Genomic DNA, 18,130 nt, shown 5'->3' with positions numbered 1-18,130 from the left:
TTCCTTCCGATATGCTTTTTTCTATTTCCAACTGTAAATCGTAGTCCACTTCCCAGCTGCTATTTGGAGGCCTGTATATAACTGCTAATAGGATCCTTTTAGCTTTGCAATTTCTTAACTCAATCCATAAGGATTCCACCTCTCCTGACTTTATTTTGTTGTTTTATTGCCCATTACACAGGTTACAGACTTTATTGGTCCAGAGTGGTGGCAAGGATCACTCTTTATCAAGCCAATGTGTTGGTAACCTCGAGCCTTAGGAAGAAAGAAGATCTGTACAAAGTTTGAATATTATGTGTTTGGTTTTTATTTACGATTGATTGTATAATTGTGTAATTATTATAAGACATTACGTCTCATTGTAATAATTAGGCGCCGGTATTGCAGGGACCAAATGTGTCAGTTTGCTGGGTGCAGCCATCTTTATTTTTGTGCTCATGCGCGAGGGCCAGCTGGCGCATGCAGAGCGGTGTGTTCGGTGTATGGAGTGCCAGCTGGCATCTGCACGATGGTTATGAGCGCGAATTCAGATCATAAGCCCTGAACAACATGGCAGTGTGTATGTGAGTGGGGGTGAGAAGCTCACACATTTTTTGTTGACCGTTTACGCAAACGTTTATATGAATGTTTTGTTATTACACATCACTATTTATACACATGTATAAATTAACATGAGAATGTTAAAGAAGATGGTTATAAGTTTTGTGTGTTAAAGGATTTAAATACAACTGAACTTGTATTGGAAATAATTGAAAACGCATCACGAATAAAGAGCTTCACCCAGCCTCCAAGTGGCTTTTATGGATAGTAGTTGCTACACGGGGGTTAGCCTTTGAGGAGAGATTAAGTCGTCTGGGACTGTACTTGATGGAATTTAGAAGAATGGGAGGGGATTGTATAGAAATGTATAAAATTATGAAAGGCAGAGTTGTGATAGAGGTAGATAAGTTGCTTCCATTGGTGGGGGAAGACTAGAACTAGGGAACATAGCCTCAGGATTTGGGGTAGTAGATTTAGGACCGAGAGGGTGGTGAATCTATAGAATTTGCTGTCCATTGAAGCAGTGAAGGCCACCTTAGTAAATATATTTAAGACAAATTTGAATGAATCTTTACATAGTAGGGGAATTAAGGGATATGGGGAAAAGGCAGGTAGGTGGAGATGAGCCCGTCATCAGATTAGCCACAATGTCATTGAAGACTCAACGGGCTGGATGGCCGACTCCTGCTCCTATTTCTTTCACTTCTCCAAATTAAACAAATCATAATCCTAAATACAATCTACTTAACCTGCAGTGACCACAATGATTAATAAACCCGTGGATGAGGGAAATAGGAAGATGGGCGAGTTCAAATTAACCATCACAAACTTACTTCTGCTGATCCTTCCATGATTTTATTAATGAACTTGATTAAGTCTTCAATGCTCTCAATTGGTGTTTCTGTTAGAAAGTACTGATGATTAGATGTGTTCAGTACAACTATGGAAGGAACGATAACCTCACTGAAAGAAAAACAAAGACATTTTCAAGCAAATTATAATGATTAATGCAGAAGAATTTACCTAATGTTCTGCTTTGCATTTCTATTCAAGATAACTGTTAACATGTGAGTGGTGGAATTATTAATGAATTATGAAAACCCATCTTCAGCCACCTTGTGGCGAGAATTGTAAAAAGAGTTCAGAATAAGGACAAAGACTTTCTTTACGTGGGTTAAGGACAAATGTACAGATATATTGTACCAAGTGGTCAAATTTACACTACTCCATAGTTAAATGACTTGTAGAAATTGATGTTATGAACAAAGCAAAGCTAACTAAGCTAATTTTAAACATTTCCAGTAATACACCAAAATGTGGCACCAAATCTGCACCTCTATTAAGTTTAATTATTCCAACTATTATGAAAGTGGAATTGCAACTCTTAAAGCCATTCTGAGGTACCGAGGTGAAGTTGGAAAGAAAATCCATTATTCTTGTTTGCAAATTGCTGTCCTGTCATCCCACTTCAAACGTATGTGAGGATGCATGTGAGGCCAGGATCTGATTACACTTTTGCAAAATAACCTCTTGAAATTTAAATTCAACGGGATTTGGTTGATTAATATAGTAAAATCCCCATTATTTGGAATCGGCAAAAAAAAATCCAGAAAATAAATAGGCAAAAAATATGAAAGTTTAAAATTGGTGCCCCCCTAAGTGGTCAGTTTGTCAATCCACGCAACACAATCTCAAGCAACCAGCAAATTCACTTATCTGGTATCTATCAATCCCCATAGGTGTCAGATACCAGGGCTTTAAACTGTATATCAGAACACTGTCAGTAATTAAGAAACTGAAGAGTCTTCAAATGAGAGAAAAGACAAAAAGTAAAACTTGCTCTCAGTGAAAAATTGTACCAGAAACTGGTTGTAGATTTTCAAAATTCAACAATAGTTCCTTACTTGCCAGGTCATCACAACCTAAGTAGGACAGTAGTTTTTCATCTTTATATTAAACTTAAATTTTCCACCAAGATAAAATCCTTTGAAATATTAATTGCTGAATATTCAGAATGCATCATCAACCCCTGTGCCCCATTTCCTCAATACTGCAGTATTTAAATTCACTAAATTCACTAAATGAGAAACATTCCTCTATTGCTCTCACTCACTGTTCTTGTAATTTCTACTTTAGCTTTTGCCTTCTATTTTCCTCAGGCTCTGGTTTCTTGTACTATTTCTTCAATAATTTCTCTTTCTTCATTTCTGGCTTTATGTTCGATGAGTCTCTTACTCTTACTCTCTCTCTCTCCCTCTCTCTCTCTTTCTCTTTCTCACTTTCAGTAAAATCTTCCTTTCCTTCATTTCTGGATTGAAAAATAGTGGATCTCAGCTGTAAAAAAATCCAATGATTGAAAAGTGAGCCAGTTGCAATTTTATACACATGTAACAAACTTATCATTCTTGTTCTCCTTTACTTTACAAATACTTCCTGTGCTGATCAAATTGTACTTCTTTTTGAGTGAACTGAGGCAATCAACAATAAATTTAATATCCAGAAACGTCTCCTATCAAGAACACAATTTTAACATTTAAAATGGATAACAATATGGAAAAATTCCACATTTTAAAATATCACAAACATTGCTTTGAGGTGTTAAAATCAGAGAACACTTACTCCATAATGACAGTGTTGATGTAATCAGCTCCATCCACATGCCCAAACTGGAAATCCCTGATAATGCAGTTAAATACATGTGGAGAAACACCATTATATTTCAATAAATAGTTCTTAATTTCATAACTCAATGTTTTGTAGATGAGCTTTCTCCTTCAATGCAAACAAACAGAGAGGGAGCTCTATCAGTGGGAAAGTTGTCTTTAGGATGTTTATTAAGGCCTTGCTTGCCCTATGGTGCTGTTCAATAAAAAATAGGAGTGTTCACACATTGTCCCGCCATCAATTCTATTGAAAATAAGTACAGTACAACTCCAATTACCCAAAATTGGATTCTCTGAAATCCTCATTTATTCAAAAAATATTTAAAAAGCAGATAAATGAGGATATTTGAAACAAATCAGAAATCCTCATTTATTCAAAATTTTTTCAGAGCCGAACTGATGTTACAGGTTGAAAAAATTTTGGAAAAACCAAAATTGAGTAGAATTTTGACTTTTTGGTATTGGATTTATCTTACTTTGTTCAGATTGTTTTGTTATGCTGAGAATTAAATGTTATTTCATGCTTAAAAAGCCTTCCCTTGTTATTTGTTATATAGAATTTACAGTGCATTAAAACAGACCATTCGACCCTTCTGGTCTGTGTCAACCAATAAAACTAGCTAAACCCACTGACCTACTCTCATTCTACAACCCTCCAGATCACCCTTATCCATGTATTTATCCAATTTATTTTTAAAACTCAAGATTGAATCTGCATTCACTACATCAAAAGGCAGCTCATTCCACACTCCTACCACTCTCTGAGTGACCTTCCCCTAATGTTCCCCTTATACCTCTCCCCTTTCAACCTTGAACTCTTGTATTTATCTCCCCCAATCTAAATGGAAACATCCGACTCACATCTACCCAGGTATATATCTGTGGTGTACTGTTAGACAGAACCAGACACACACAAGGTAAAGACTGTACAACAGGATTTAATCAACAAAGACTTCCACAGAGCCAGTCTGGCTGTTGCTGCAGTAACTCAGGCTTATATCCCGGAGGGTGATTGACACCCGACCGGCTGGGGCTTGATCCATTTAGGTCGACTGATTGACAGCCGGCCTGGTGTTGTCCTGTCCCCCTTACACTCCTGCAGGTACAGAGGTTGCCCCCTGAAGTTGGCTGGTGGTGTACCACCACAATATCCCTTATAATCTTATAAACCTCTATCAAGTCTCCCCTCATTCTTCTTCGTTCCAAGCAGTATAGTCCTAACCTGTTTAATCTTTCCCAGTAACACAACTCCTGAAGCCCCAGCAACATCTTAGTAAATCTTCTTGGCACTCTTTCAATCTTATTGATAGCCTTCCTGCTGCTGGGCGACCAGAATTGCGTGCAATATTCTCTGTGGCCTCACCAATGACTTGAATAACTTCAACATAACATCCCAACTTCTTTACTCAATACTTTGATTTATAAAGGCGAAGATGCCAAAAGCTTTCTTTACAACCCTGTCCACATGCGACACCACCTTCAAGGAACAATGTACCTGTATTCCCAGATCTTCTTGCACCTCTACACTCCTCAATGACCTACCATTTTCTGGGTATGTCCTACCCTGAACTACTCTTCCAAAGTGCCACACTTATCTGTATTAAATTCCATCAGCCATTTTCCAGTTGGTCCAGATCCCTCTGCAAGCTTTGAAAATCTTCCTCACAGTCCACTACACCTCTTTGTGTCATCAGCAAACTTGTTGGGCTGCTTTCTAAAAAAATGACCAGTTATCTGAAAATATTGTTTATCCAAAATAGTTGCAGTCCAGACATTTCAAATAATCAGAGTTGTCTGTACTTTGTTCTAATATATAATAAAGCTGACAATTTGTCCTATCAATCTACTCTAAGCTGAAGTCTTTCCAGTACATCCTTATGGTATTCCTTACACCATAACGAAGGCCCTGTTATCTAGTTTTATAAAGGGTTATGGCAGACCTGTCCTCACAACAAAGGAGGCCGAATCACCAAAAGTACAGAGTGTCACAACATGGCACTTGGCCCCTGTTTGTGCTAAGGAGAGGACCGTGCTTACAGTCCTTCGCCAGTGGGGGGAGGAACTGTCCCTTTTGTGATGAGCACCAGGCCAGGTCTCAGTGACGTTGGCCAAGGGAACAATGCAGGGGCTCCAGAAGTGGGACGATTTCCTTAAAAAGTCAGCGTGGTTATTTTGAATAAACACAATTGCTGGTTTCACTGACTCACAGACTGTTGTCTTTTTGTCAGCTTAGCCCAGGTGCTAAAGGGTCAGTGTAATTATTATTTTGCTATTGTACTCAAGGAGTTAAATAAAGGGCCATTCCAAGTTTGTATCTGCACATTCTTAACAAGTCTTGTGGCTTTCAAAGATACACGAACAGAATGTCTCTGCTCCAGCGTACCTTAAAATCACACTTTTTTTGCTCCATTGCCACTCCTCAAAATATATCATTTTATATTTATTATATTAAATTTCATCTGGCATTTTACTATTTCATCTTCATTCTTATCTTTTTCTGCATTCTTCATTTGCAAAGCATTTATCAACGCACCTGTGAAACTGCTCCCTGTAACCAGTAGCAACTTCATGAGTAATGTCTTTGAGGCTGGAAAATAAATAATGAAAATGAGTTCCCAATTTTATAGCAGAAATTTCTGCACTGCAGTTTGTCCTGCATCATATCATTGGTAAGATGATTCGATCAGGCAAAGTTGCTTCTCAAGGTAGGGGAGTCTAGGACAGGAGGGCAGAACTTCAGGATTAAAGGGCACCCATTTAAAACAAAGATGCAGAAGAATTTTTTAGCCAAAGAGTGGTGAACTTCTGGAATTTGCAGCAATGGGCAGCTGTGGAGGCTAAGCCATTGGGTGTATTTAAGGAAGAGATTAATAGGTATCTGAATAGTCAGGGTATGAAAAGTTATGGGGAGAAGGCAGGGGAGTAGGGCTGAAAGGGAGAATGGATCAGCTCATGATGGAATGGCGGAGTGGACTTGATAGGCCAAATGGCATGCTTCTGCACCTATGGACTTATCTCGAGTGTGTAAGATTGCATCTAACTGAATTAGGTGAGGCTTCTTTGAGGCACAGTGAAGACCATTTTATTTATATTTACAATGTATAAGTGAATGAGAATGAAGGAGATGGACAAGGTGGGCAACAGAAGTCAGCAAGTATCAGTGGTATGTGCACAAGGAAGAACTGTCAGAGGAATGGGGAGTTCATCTGTGGTACATGATGGAAAGAGGTCAGGTTAGACTGTGATAGTGGCTGAGGCAGACTGATGGTTACAGAGTACATTGAAACTTTAGTTCATTCAAGGTAAACACCTGGTAATACAGAGGAAGTGGACTGAAGTGGAGAGTTTGTGCTGGTTCACATACACAACTGTGGGTGCTGCTGTCAAAGGAATCATACAGTGGAGTTAAAGGAGAGGATTGGGAATTAATTTTGATGGGATCATGCAGGTAATGTCATGTGACGCGGTGTGTATGGCATTGCTATTGATGCTGTCGATGATTGAGCAGAAGCAAGTGAGGGAAGATGCTAAGCTGTATAAAGGAAAACAAATTTTAGAAGAGGGTGGCATGTTTTCCTCTGACTCTGCCTGGAATGTTGATGCATGATGTTATTCTCAAAGGATGCAATATGTGACTTCGACAAAGAATCAGAATCAGGCTTATTATCATGAACATGTGGCATGGAACTTGTTGTTTTGTGACACCAGTATCGTGCATTGCAGGTACAACATTGCAATAAAATACAATATTTAAAGATAAATGATTAGTGTAAGAGAAAAAAAGTGAGGTGGTGTTTGTGTTCACAATAAAAAAAAAGTTTGTTACTTTGGAGACAACTTGATTAGAGATATTCAAACTAGGGAATGCAGCAAAAATGGCAGGGATACAGGAGACAAGAATTCAAGAGCAATGGAGAGGAAAGTGAGATTGGAGATACAGCAGCAAGTTACAAAGGCAGAAAGATCAGTGGAAAAGTACCTGAGAAGAGAAATTGTTCTTTATGTAACCAGCATGAGAATAAGAAATTAAGCAATTGGGAGAAGTGAGTGTAGGCAATATAATGGAAAATAAATCAAAAAAAGCATGTGGACTAGACAACTTGAATGAAATGTTAATTAAAAAAAATCATTAATTAAAATCATCTGAGCTCGAATGGCTCATACTGACAATTTCTTCATTTATAATTATATTGAAATAAAGAGGGGCTTTTAGCTGACAGTGGTTTAGATTGTACTCAATTTATCTCTTTTTAATATTTTATTTAATTAACATATACATAATAGTAACAAAGAATAACAAATCAGAATGTTACAGTGTTTACAAATATATGTTGAAAGTATATATAGAAAGAAAAAGAAAGTGAAAACAAAAACTAAAAAACCTTTGACCTCCCCTCCTCTTAACCTAATCTAAATCCAGAATAAATCTAAATGGATTGTGACAGAGTATTGAGAGGTGGTTTGGGAGGAATTGTAAGAGCAGCTTGCACACACACATTTTAAAACACAGAATTTTTGCAGGGCTTTTGCAGAGTGCTATTTACAGAGGAGCAACAAAGTAGCAAGATTCAGCAGCTTGCCTGGGAGAGCACAAGATCTTTGCTGGCAGGGCAGAGAACAGTTTTGCTCTCAGAGAGGGAGGGAGTGAAACAGAGAGGAGAGACACAGAAATCAGTTCCAGAGGGACAAGCTGGCAAACTTTGGAAGGCTGCCTGGTCAAAAGAGAAGACTGGCAGTCTGAAAGGTGACCTGAAAGAAAGAGGATCATCTGGAGAACCCTGAAGGAGGCAAGTTTCTTCAGCAACACTGATTGAGAAGGAAGCATTTGCGGATGTCCTGGAAAAAGAATCTCTCTCTGAAAACCAGCAGGAACCCTCCTGAGTGGTAACCATTTGCCTGTTAAGCACCAAAGAATGGTGAACTTTGTTAATGCTAACTTCTGTGCACAGTACAAGAATTACCTGCAACCAGTGAGATTGAACTGTGTTCCAAAGAACTTTTCTAATCTTAAATGTACATAACACACACCTGCGCTTAGTATTAGAGGGGGATTAAGCAGTTTAATTCTGTTTACTTGTTCAATTATAATTAAAAATAACTTTTGTTTAAGTAACCCTGTGTTGTGGTGCATATCTATTGCTGCTGGCTTTTGGGGCCCCCTGGACTCTGTAACATAACATAACTATATATTATTTTGGATTGCTTCGGATGGCACTCAAGGATCCCAAAAATATCATTCCAAAAATTATTATTGGCTCAGGGAGAACCTCACTGTCCAGGAGAATTTTAAATTAAAAATATTAAAATTTTAATCTAAAGCTATTATCACACTCAAACATTTTTGCCTCTGGGCTAAATTAATTATTCTCAATAACCTTACTATATTTTTGGAAGTTTGTCTATTTTTAACAAAACCTGTCTGGTCCATATTTATTAATTCAGGAAGATCATCATTAATCCTACTTGCTAGTAGCTATTACCTTCATAAATAAAGGAATCAATAAATCTTTAAATTCTTTATAAAACTCCACTGGAAACCCATCTTCCCCTGGAGATTTACTGTTTTGTAAACAATTAAGAGCATCATAAACCTCTTGTTCAGTAAAAGGATTATCCAGGTCATTTTTATCTTCTTCTCTCAGAATTTGGTAATACCATTTGTGATAAATATTCATCTATGGCTTCTCATTGTGCAATGATTCAGATGTATATAGTTACATCATTTATTTTCTGTGGCTTAAATGTCACTTTATTATTATTCTGTTGTATTGCATTAATTATTCTAGAAGATTGTTCCACTTTTAGTTGCTAAGCTAAAAATTTATGATCGTTCTCCTAATTCATAATATTTCTGCTTAGACCATAATATCATTTTCTCTGTTTTATATGTTAACATTGTATTATACTGTAATTTTTTATTAATATTCTATATTTATTCTCTGATGATGAATTTTGAATATTTTTTCCAATATTATTATTTCTTTTTCCAACTTATCTATGTCTTTTTAAATTTTGAAGAGTAACTTATAACTTGTTCTCTTAAATAAGCTTTTAACGTATACCAAATAATAAACTTATCTTCCATTAAACTTAAATTAGCGTCACAAAATAATTCTATATGTTGCCATATTTTAAAAAAAATCTTCCCTTTTCAATAATACAGATTTTAATCTACAACACTGAATGTTGCTTTTCAGGAAATTCCAAATCAATCAACAATGGAAAATGATAAAATAATATCCTTGTTTTATATTCAATATTTTGAACTCTTGATTGATTTTGAGCTGAATGCAAAAAAAAATCAATTCTAGAATATCTATCAAGCCTGTTAGAATAAAAAGAAAAGTCCCTATCTTTAGGGTGCATCCCTCTCCATATATCAATCAAATTAAAATCATCCATTAAAGATAACAATGCTTTAGCTGCCTTTCATTTAACTATAGTTTTTGATGATTTATCGAACAAATGTTCTGTTCGAAACAAAAATGAAAATCACCACTTGTTAAAACATTTTCGTGTACATCTACTAAATTCTAAAAAAATATCTTGTATAAACTTCTGATCATCTGTGTTTAGTGCATATATGTTTAATAGAGTCCACTCCTCAAAAAATACTTGACAATTTACCATTATATATCTTCCCTCTGGGTCTGTAATTACTTTGAATACTTTGGTAGAATTTTCTTCAATAAAATCGCTACTCCTCTAGCCTTAGAATTAAATGTAGAAAAAGCTACCTGACCTACCCAATCACTTTTCCTTTTCAATTTCAAATGTTCTTTTTCAGTTAAGTGGGTCTCTTGTAAAAAGGCAATATCCACTCCTAATTTCTTAATATAAAATCTTCTTTCTTTTTATGTGGGCCGTTGATCCTGTTAATATTAAAACTCAAAATCTTAACTTCTTTACTCATCATCTTTATCAATACATTTTTAAAAATTTCTAACAAACACTCCTATCCAGGAAGAACTCCCACACAATACCTTGGTCCTAAGTGTCAACATCTGCAATCCAAAAACATCAAAATTATGCAAAATAAACATATTAAAAATAACACTATAAAAAAAATGAAGAAAAAATAAACTCCCTCCCCGAAAATGCAAGAAATATTACCATTACCACCCTCATTTTATGGGTCGTGGTGAAGCCACGAAAACACATGTGGTCGTCAGAAATCAACATACACATCCTCCAACCCCTGGGTGGGGGGTGGCGGGGAAAGAGAAAGCTTCCCTGTATAACAATACTTTCCAATACAGTTCTCTTCATCCATCAATAAAAAAGAAAATAAGAAAAAGAAAGAGGGAATACACCCCATCTTATACATCAGTTGCTTGTTTTGGATCGTCAACCTTTGTTAATTGGGTTCCAGACAAATCCTTCACAGAATCTTCAGCCTGAACATGATTTGTAAAATAAACACATTCTTTTGATCTGGCAAAAATATTTTCAAAGTAGTTGGATAACGAAGAATATATCTATAACCTTCATCATTTAAAGCCTTCTTAACCAGGTTAAACTCTTTTCTTCTCTTCAAAAGAGCCTGACTCAAATCTGGATTTAAAAAAAAAATCTTATCCTTCTTATAGTTCAAAGGTCCATATTCTTTAGCTCTATTCACTGCTATACGAAGTACCTTCTCCCTATCTTGGTAATTCTGATCAAGATAGAGTGAGGTTTTGGTCTAAGGGCTCTATGAGCTCTCTTGATCAAAATGTTCTCTTCAAGAGATTCTTCTCCAAGCATTTTTGGTATCCACTCCTGAAAAAAAAATCACCTCTTGACCTTCTTTACCTTCAGACATCCCAACAATTTTAAGATTATTTCTTCGATTGTAATTTTCCAGGATGTCAATTTTCTCAAGCAATTTTTTATTCATAGAAACCAAAGCAGTCAGAATCTTCATTAACATTTGTTGTATCTCTTCACGCACATCTTGAATTTTTTCTTCCAGTTTATCAACTCTGAGACATTATTTATCAATACAGTCATATCAGTTCTAATTTGCTTTAATTCTACAGTTAAAAGCTTTAAATTTCTTTCCAAGTCTCAGAAAGTTTATCACTTTTAGTTTCAAATTTATCCATTCTCTTATCAAAAGTCTTTTTCTTGCCTTTAAATCTTATTTCTTCTGAGCTTGTTCCTTCTTCTGCACTGCCAGGCTCATCTGAATCTTCCTTCATGTTAGATGTGTTCCCCTCTTGCTCTGAAGTGGAGACACCATGATGGCCCTTTAAAATGTGATTTTTTTCTGCCAAATTTTTTGCCTTCTTCAGCGTGCATGCACAGGGAGTCGTGCATGCGCGATGCAGTCTTGGACTTACCAGTGGTGCCATCTTTGCGGGGAGACCGCAGAGAAGACTCCAGAGGATGGTCTTTCAGAAAGGCACCAACTTCAGTGGCCTGCTTCGATGATGAGGTAGGCCCAAGTTCTCTCTTCCTTCACTCTTCTCATTGTTCCTTTGGTGTGGTCTTTACAGCTCTTCTTTCTTTGGTGACATCTTTTTTCTTTCTGGTAAGATCTTTAAAATAACTTTTGTAACTAACTTTTCTTAATAGGTACGTTTTTTAGTAAATCCCTCGGCAGTCGGCATGGTGTTCTTCACGACATCAAATGACGCTCCCCCCCTCCTCAATTTATCTCTTTGAACAAAGATTGTAACCAGTCCCAAATTTCGGGGTCCTCCAAATGAAAGGAATTTAAACTCAAAATTAAAGAAATACTTAATATAAACTCTCCCCAAAATCTTCATGTAGGTCTTTGCATCAAACATGGCTTAAATTAAATTTCTGAATACATTGATTTGATATTGTACTCCTTTCCTCCAGCTCTCCACTCACAGTTATTCCCCATCTCCCATTTTCTGTTGTGCCCTCCTTCCCTTATCCTCCTATTACATCCTGCCTGTAGGACTGTGCTCCTCTCCCTGCCTCTTTCCCCACCATTTTATTCAGGCGCCTGCCTACATTTTGCTCTTACCTTGATGAAGGACTCAAGCCCAAAATGTTGGTTATGTATCTTTATCTTTGCTATATAAAGTGCCCTGGTGCCTCAGATTGAATCTGAGGCGCCTGCAAGCTCACACCAAGACACAAGAGAAACTTGTCCGTGAACTACTCTTTGCAGACGATGCCGCTTTAGTTGCCCATTCAGAGCCAGCTCTTCAGCGCTTGACGTCCTGCTTTGCGGAAACTGCCAAAATGTTTGGCCTGGAAGTCAGCCTGAAGAAAACTGAGGTCCTCCATCAGCCAGCTCCCCACCATGATTACCAGCCCCCCCACATCTCCATCGGGCACACAAAACTCAAAACGGTCAACCAGTTTACCTATCTCGGCTGCACCATTTCATCAGATGCAAGGATCGACAATGAGATAGACAACAGACTCGCCAAGGCAAATAGCGCCTTTGGAAGACTACACAAAAGAGTCTGGAAAAACAACCAACTGAAAAACCTCACAAAGATAAGCGTATACAGAGCCGTTGTCATACCCACACTCCTGTTCGGCTCCGAATCATGGGTCCTCTACCGGCACAACCTACGGCTCCTAGAACGCTTCCACCAGCGTTGTCTCCGCTCCATCCTCAACATCCATTGGAGCGCTTACATCCCTAACGTCGAAGTACTCGAGATGGCAGAGGTCGACAGCATCGAGTCCACGCTGCTGAAGATCCAGCTGCGCTGGATGGGTCACGTCTCCAGAATGGAGGACCATCGCCTTCCCAAGATCGTGTTATATGGCGAGCTCTCCACTGGCCACCGTGACAGAGGTGCACCAAAGAAAAGGTACAAGGACTGCCTAAAGAAATCTCTTGGTGCCTGCCACATTGACCACCGCCAGTGGGCTGATATCGCCTCAAACCGTGCATCTTGGCGCCTCACAGTTTGGCGGGCAGCAACCTCCTTTGAAGAAGACCGCAGAGCCTACCTCACTGACAAAAGTCAAAGGAGGAAAAACCCAACACCCAACCCCAACCAACCAATTTTCCCCTGCAACCGCTGCAATCGTGTCTGCCTGTCCCGCATTGGACTTGTCAGCCACAAACGAGCCTGCAGCTGACGTGGACTTTTTACCCCCTCCATAAATCTTCGTCCGCGAAGCCAAGCCAAAGAAAGATAAAGTGCCCTGTTTGACCTGCTGAATTTCTCCAGCATTGCGTTTTTACTTGAATCACTGCATCTATAGGACATTTACATTTTACTCTGAATTTAGGTTTTGGAGTTCATTGTCAGAAGCCAAGTATTGTTCAACTGCGAGGTTGCTTGTACCCTTGCGTTGCTGAACCTAACTGAATGGTTTCCAGCAGATTACTTCCCTCCCCACCCCGAAAAATTCACCCCACCATTTCCATCTCTAATATTACACTGGACAACAAAGATTTTGCTTCCTGAACACTTTTGGGTGTACTTTATGGATTTTGGGCAGCTGAACACGAGAATAACAGTTGGAATTTCCTATCATGTACTGCTTTTTTTAAGATATAACCTATTTTTGCGATTTCCTGTCATATTTTATGCATAATTCAAACATACAGAACCATGAAGTGCAGTATGTCATTGAAAATTCATTCTCTGCATTTGAACTTTTAGACTTCCTCCAGCTGATCTTGTGATGAATAAGGTTTCACCAGGACATTGCAACCATGGAAAAGCAGTATTGGGGCAACTGGCATCCATCAATACTGGCCAACTATTGTTGGACAATGACATGAGCGAAAATCAGTGGCAAAACTTTTTTAGGTCATTTGAACTAATGCAATGTGTCAGCATCATTATGTGATTAAACATGCTAAATTCAATAAAATTTCTCCAACTTACTATGTGATACAGCAAATTTGAAATTATCTTTGTGTTCAGCCTGAAGTTGTCTATCAGAATCACCAATTTATTATCAGGAAGTAAAGAATCTTTTGGAAAAAAAATTGCTATACAGTGTATTCCAACTGATAATGTTAAAAGAAAATGAAATAACGCTCCAATTACTTTTAACCAAAGTATTTTTGGAAGCAGTATGAAGGTTAATTTTCAATTCTTGGACAATTCTGGAAAATCAACATAACTAAAGTAGACTTCCTTACCTTGCATGTTTCTCAGATGAATTTTTGCTATCAATAACAGCAACTACCACAAGTTTTCCTGAAGAAATCAAGCAGACATTAGATCACTGGGTTATGTTAAAATTATTTGCAAGGAATGATTTTACTAACAACTCAAAGTGAAACTTTACATTTGTGCCCACATCTCCAACCTCACCACCATTTGGGGTCCCAACCAGTCCTTCCAAGTGAACTTCACTTGTGAATCTGCAGGGGTCATCTACTGCATTCAGTGCACTTGTTGTGATATCAGAGACACTGGATGGAGACTGGGAGATTGCTTCATTCAGCACCTTAGCTCTATCTGCCGCTATAGCAGACACCTCCCAGTGGCAACTCATTTCGATTTGCCACCCCATTCCCATGCTGACATGTCTGTTCATGGTCGCATGCACTGCCAGACTGAAACCACCTGCAAATAGGAGGAACGACACCTCATATTCCATCTGGGCACCATCCAACTGGATGGCATTAACATAGTCTTCTCTGGTTTCCATGAGCCCACTCCCCCTCCCTCTCTTCCCCGTCTCTCTCTTTCCCTCTGTCCCCTTTCCTCCAGCTTTGCTTTCACAGAGCCACCCCTCCCCCAATCAATTCTCCTTTCTTCTTTTGTTCTCCTATGTCCATTTAACACCTTTTGTCTGTTGGCCTGTACTCCTCTCTCTGCCCTTTCTTTCCTTCTCTCCAGCCCTTTTATTCAGACGCCTGCCTGCTTTTTACTTATACCTTGAAGAAGGGCTCAGGCCTGAAACATTGGTTATGTATCTTTACCTCCTATGGACGCTGCGAGACCTGCTGAGTTCCTCCAGCATTTCTGTGTTTTTATTACTATTAAATCAATTCAATTCATTAAAAAGCTTGCATGAGTGTGACACCCATAGTATCAGGACATTTTGGATAGCAGCTGCAGTCTTAGTCAGTGTTCATTACATTATAGCTATAATTGACCCAATCATGAAATATAGCCTTCCACTGTTTATTGGTCACATCCAAATTTTCCTGACCCCCCCAACAAATTTTTCTTTCTAATACAAGTCTGCTTTATCATTCTAATTTATATAGCTGCCTTTTTTTTCTTGTTTCTTTATAAATACCTTTGAACCATCTTTTTTTTCCCCTTCACCATTTTCTATTGCTTTGTGTTTCAGAAAGGTATTGTAATTTATATGGCTGATTTAACTACAAATTAAAGCCAAACCAAGTTAATTTGAAACGTTTGTATCTAAAAATTAAAGCAATACATTTGACTGGACAAATTGTAAATTAGTATATGTTCTACTCCATTTCTATTTTGAAAATATTTGAAAGCAAGGCATTGGATTAATAAAACATAATTGTACAGACCATTTGTTGCATACATTTTATAATATTTTCTACAATAAAAAAATCTGATATAAAAATTGAAATGGGAGAATACCTGTCTCTGAAAGCTCATACAAAGTGAAAGCATCAATGTGAAGATATCCTAAGAATCTTTCTTTATTGACCCAAGGGGACAGATCTCCATCTTCATATTCTGTGGAAGAAAAATTGAAAACATTAAAAGCACTTTAAAAAAAAAAGTTGATTCAAGGGCTAGAAGCTCTATAGGCTGAGCCAGCATTTAATTGCACCCCCTCCCTCCCTTATTTCCTTTGGGAAACTGGTTGGTAGTGCATGTCTTCTTGAACTGCTGCCATTCTTGATTTGTTGGACAATAAAACAACACTGTTAGGGAGAGAGTTCAAGGATTCTGACCCAGCGGTGATGAAAGAGTGAATGATACATTTCCACATCAGAATGGTGTGTGGCCTGGAGGGCGAGTTCCAGGAGTTGGCATGTCCACACTTTTGCTGCTCCTTGTCCCTTCCAGCTGGGATGGACTGTCTCAGGCAGGGTGGCCAAACTACAATGCCTGGGCCAACTGAAACCTGCTGCCCATTTAAGTGATCCAGGGTGAATGTTAAAAATAAAATGGAATATGACCCGTTAGAATATAGTTTCTAACAATAAATGGCATTATATGTACATTGCACTTAGTTTCGACTCGAGATTTTGCTGTTTTGAACAATCACTAAATCGATCAATTCAATGTTAGTCATGAATGAAAACATTGACCTCAGTTGATTAAACATGGTGGAATTGAAAAGGTAAAAAATAGCAAGGGAATGCCAACAATTTCAGACTGTGGGAAAATGAATACCTTTTCACAGAGGAAGTGTGTTTGTTTGAATTGCAAGGAACCTGTTAACTTTAATAGCCTATCTACAGATTTGTAGATCTCCACAATCATAACAGTGGACATTTAGGCCATGAACTGTATTCACTGAAAGTTGTGGAGGAATGTTAGAGACGGCCTTGTCCCTTTGTTGACCTTTTCTCCTGTTCTTATTTTGTACCCAGCTTTTTATTTTGCACTGTGGCGGTGCACATCCTCATGGCGAACCGGTCCCGCTTGTATCGCCACGTGGCAGGGCAGCCATGAGGAGATGGCGTTGTCGGAGGTTTATCTCTGACTCCAGCTTCCCTTTCAGCGCGCACCCTGGGCAGCGATTATGATGTCACAATGCACCAGGTGACTGAGCTCATGCTGCCCTTAAAGGGGCGGGCTGAATTTGAATAAGAACAGTCGTTAACGACCCTTAACGTGGTGGCTGTGTTTCTTCCACTCCTCACACCGCCACAGTGGCGACCCTGACGAGCCCAGACGTTTTTCTGGACTTAAAACACCATTGGTTCAGCAGAGGTTAATGCTGTCTCCATCAAGCTTCCCCCCTTTTGGACCCACCGACCGAGAACGTGGTTCAGGAAGGCTGAAGCATAATTTCAAGTCCACAACATCTCCTTAGACATCATGAAGTTCTATCATGTCGTGACCATTCTGGACCAAGATACGGCAGCGAGGGTGGACGACATCATCCACCACCCCCCGGCAATGGATAAGTACACTGCCCTCAAAGACCTGCTGCTTGGAACTTTTGGGCCAACTCCCCAGCAACGGCCTTCCTGGCTCCTTCACCTAGATGGGCTTGGGGACCGTAGTTCGTCAGCGCTGATGCACGAAATGCTGGCCCTGGCAGAAGACCACAAGCCTTGTTTTCTCTTCCGCCACATATTCCTGGAACAGATGCTGGAGGACATCCAGCTGCTCCTCACAGATGAAGACTTCTCGAACCCAAGGAGAGCAGCAGCCCATGCAGATGCCCTCTGGCGCACGAAGAGGGAGAACGAGGCAGCCCTCAATCAGATGGCATGACCAGGAGCCAGCTGACTGCAAGCCGCTCCCAAGACCAAGCCAGAGGAGGGCCAGTTGACCTGGTGTTTCTACCACCAATGCTGGGGAGCACAAGCCCGTAAGTGCTGCCAGTCCTGCAGGTTTCACGGAAACAACCGGGCAAGCCGCCGTTAATGACTGCAACGGCTGGCCACACAAACAGCCTCCTTCATGTGACGGACAGATCCACCGGCAGCCGATTTCTGGTGGACACAGGGGCTGAGCTTAGCGTCCTCCCCCCCACCCCAACCCCCCACAGCATTAGAGACGCACCCGATCTTGAGGTCCAACCCTGCAGGCGGCCAACGGCTCCACCATCAGGATCTAAGGCACCCACAGGGCACAGATCCAGATCGGGAAGAAGTTCCACTGGAGGTTCGCCCTAGCCTCCGTGGGCACCGCAGTGTGAGGGACCGACTTCCTCAGAGCTCACGGCCTACTGGTTGACATGAAGGGCAAAAGGCTGGTCAATGCCCGAACGTTCCACTCCACCCGACTGGACACAGCAGAAGCCCGCAGGGATGAAATCGGCATTGTAGCCGCCACCAGGGATGAGTTCGATGAGATCCTCCACGAAAT

General features: G+C 39.5%; 1 protein-coding gene across 3 annotated transcripts in view; it reads right to left on the bottom strand.

The window, feature by feature from the left end:
• LOC138755104 (protein disulfide-isomerase TMX3-like) overlaps window positions 1–18,130 on the bottom strand; it is a 174,791-nt gene that overhangs the window by 11,233 nt on the left and 145,428 nt on the right. For all 3 annotated transcript variants that reach the window (XM_069920405.1, XM_069920406.1, XM_069920407.1), the window contains 5 exons: window positions 15,716–15,814; window positions 14,281–14,338; window positions 5,737–5,790; window positions 3,160–3,216; window positions 1,374–1,503 (listed from right to left, as the gene is read on the bottom strand). In XM_069920405.1, the coding sequence (XP_069776506.1) occupies window positions 1,374–1,503; window positions 3,160–3,216; window positions 5,737–5,790; window positions 14,281–14,338; window positions 15,716–15,814 (398 nt within the window). The remainder of the gene's footprint in view (window positions 1–1,373; window positions 1,504–3,159; window positions 3,217–5,736; window positions 5,791–14,280; window positions 14,339–15,715; window positions 15,815–18,130) is intronic.

The sequence above is a fragment of the Narcine bancroftii genome, chromosome 2 (genome assembly GCF_036971445.1).
Source record: "Narcine bancroftii isolate sNarBan1 chromosome 2, sNarBan1.hap1, whole genome shotgun sequence".
In the NCBI taxonomy this organism is placed as follows: Eukaryota; Metazoa; Chordata; class Chondrichthyes; order Torpediniformes; family Narcinidae; genus Narcine; species Narcine bancroftii.
Note: the sequence above shows the minus strand (reverse complement) of the source record. Positions and strands in the feature narration are given on the sequence as shown.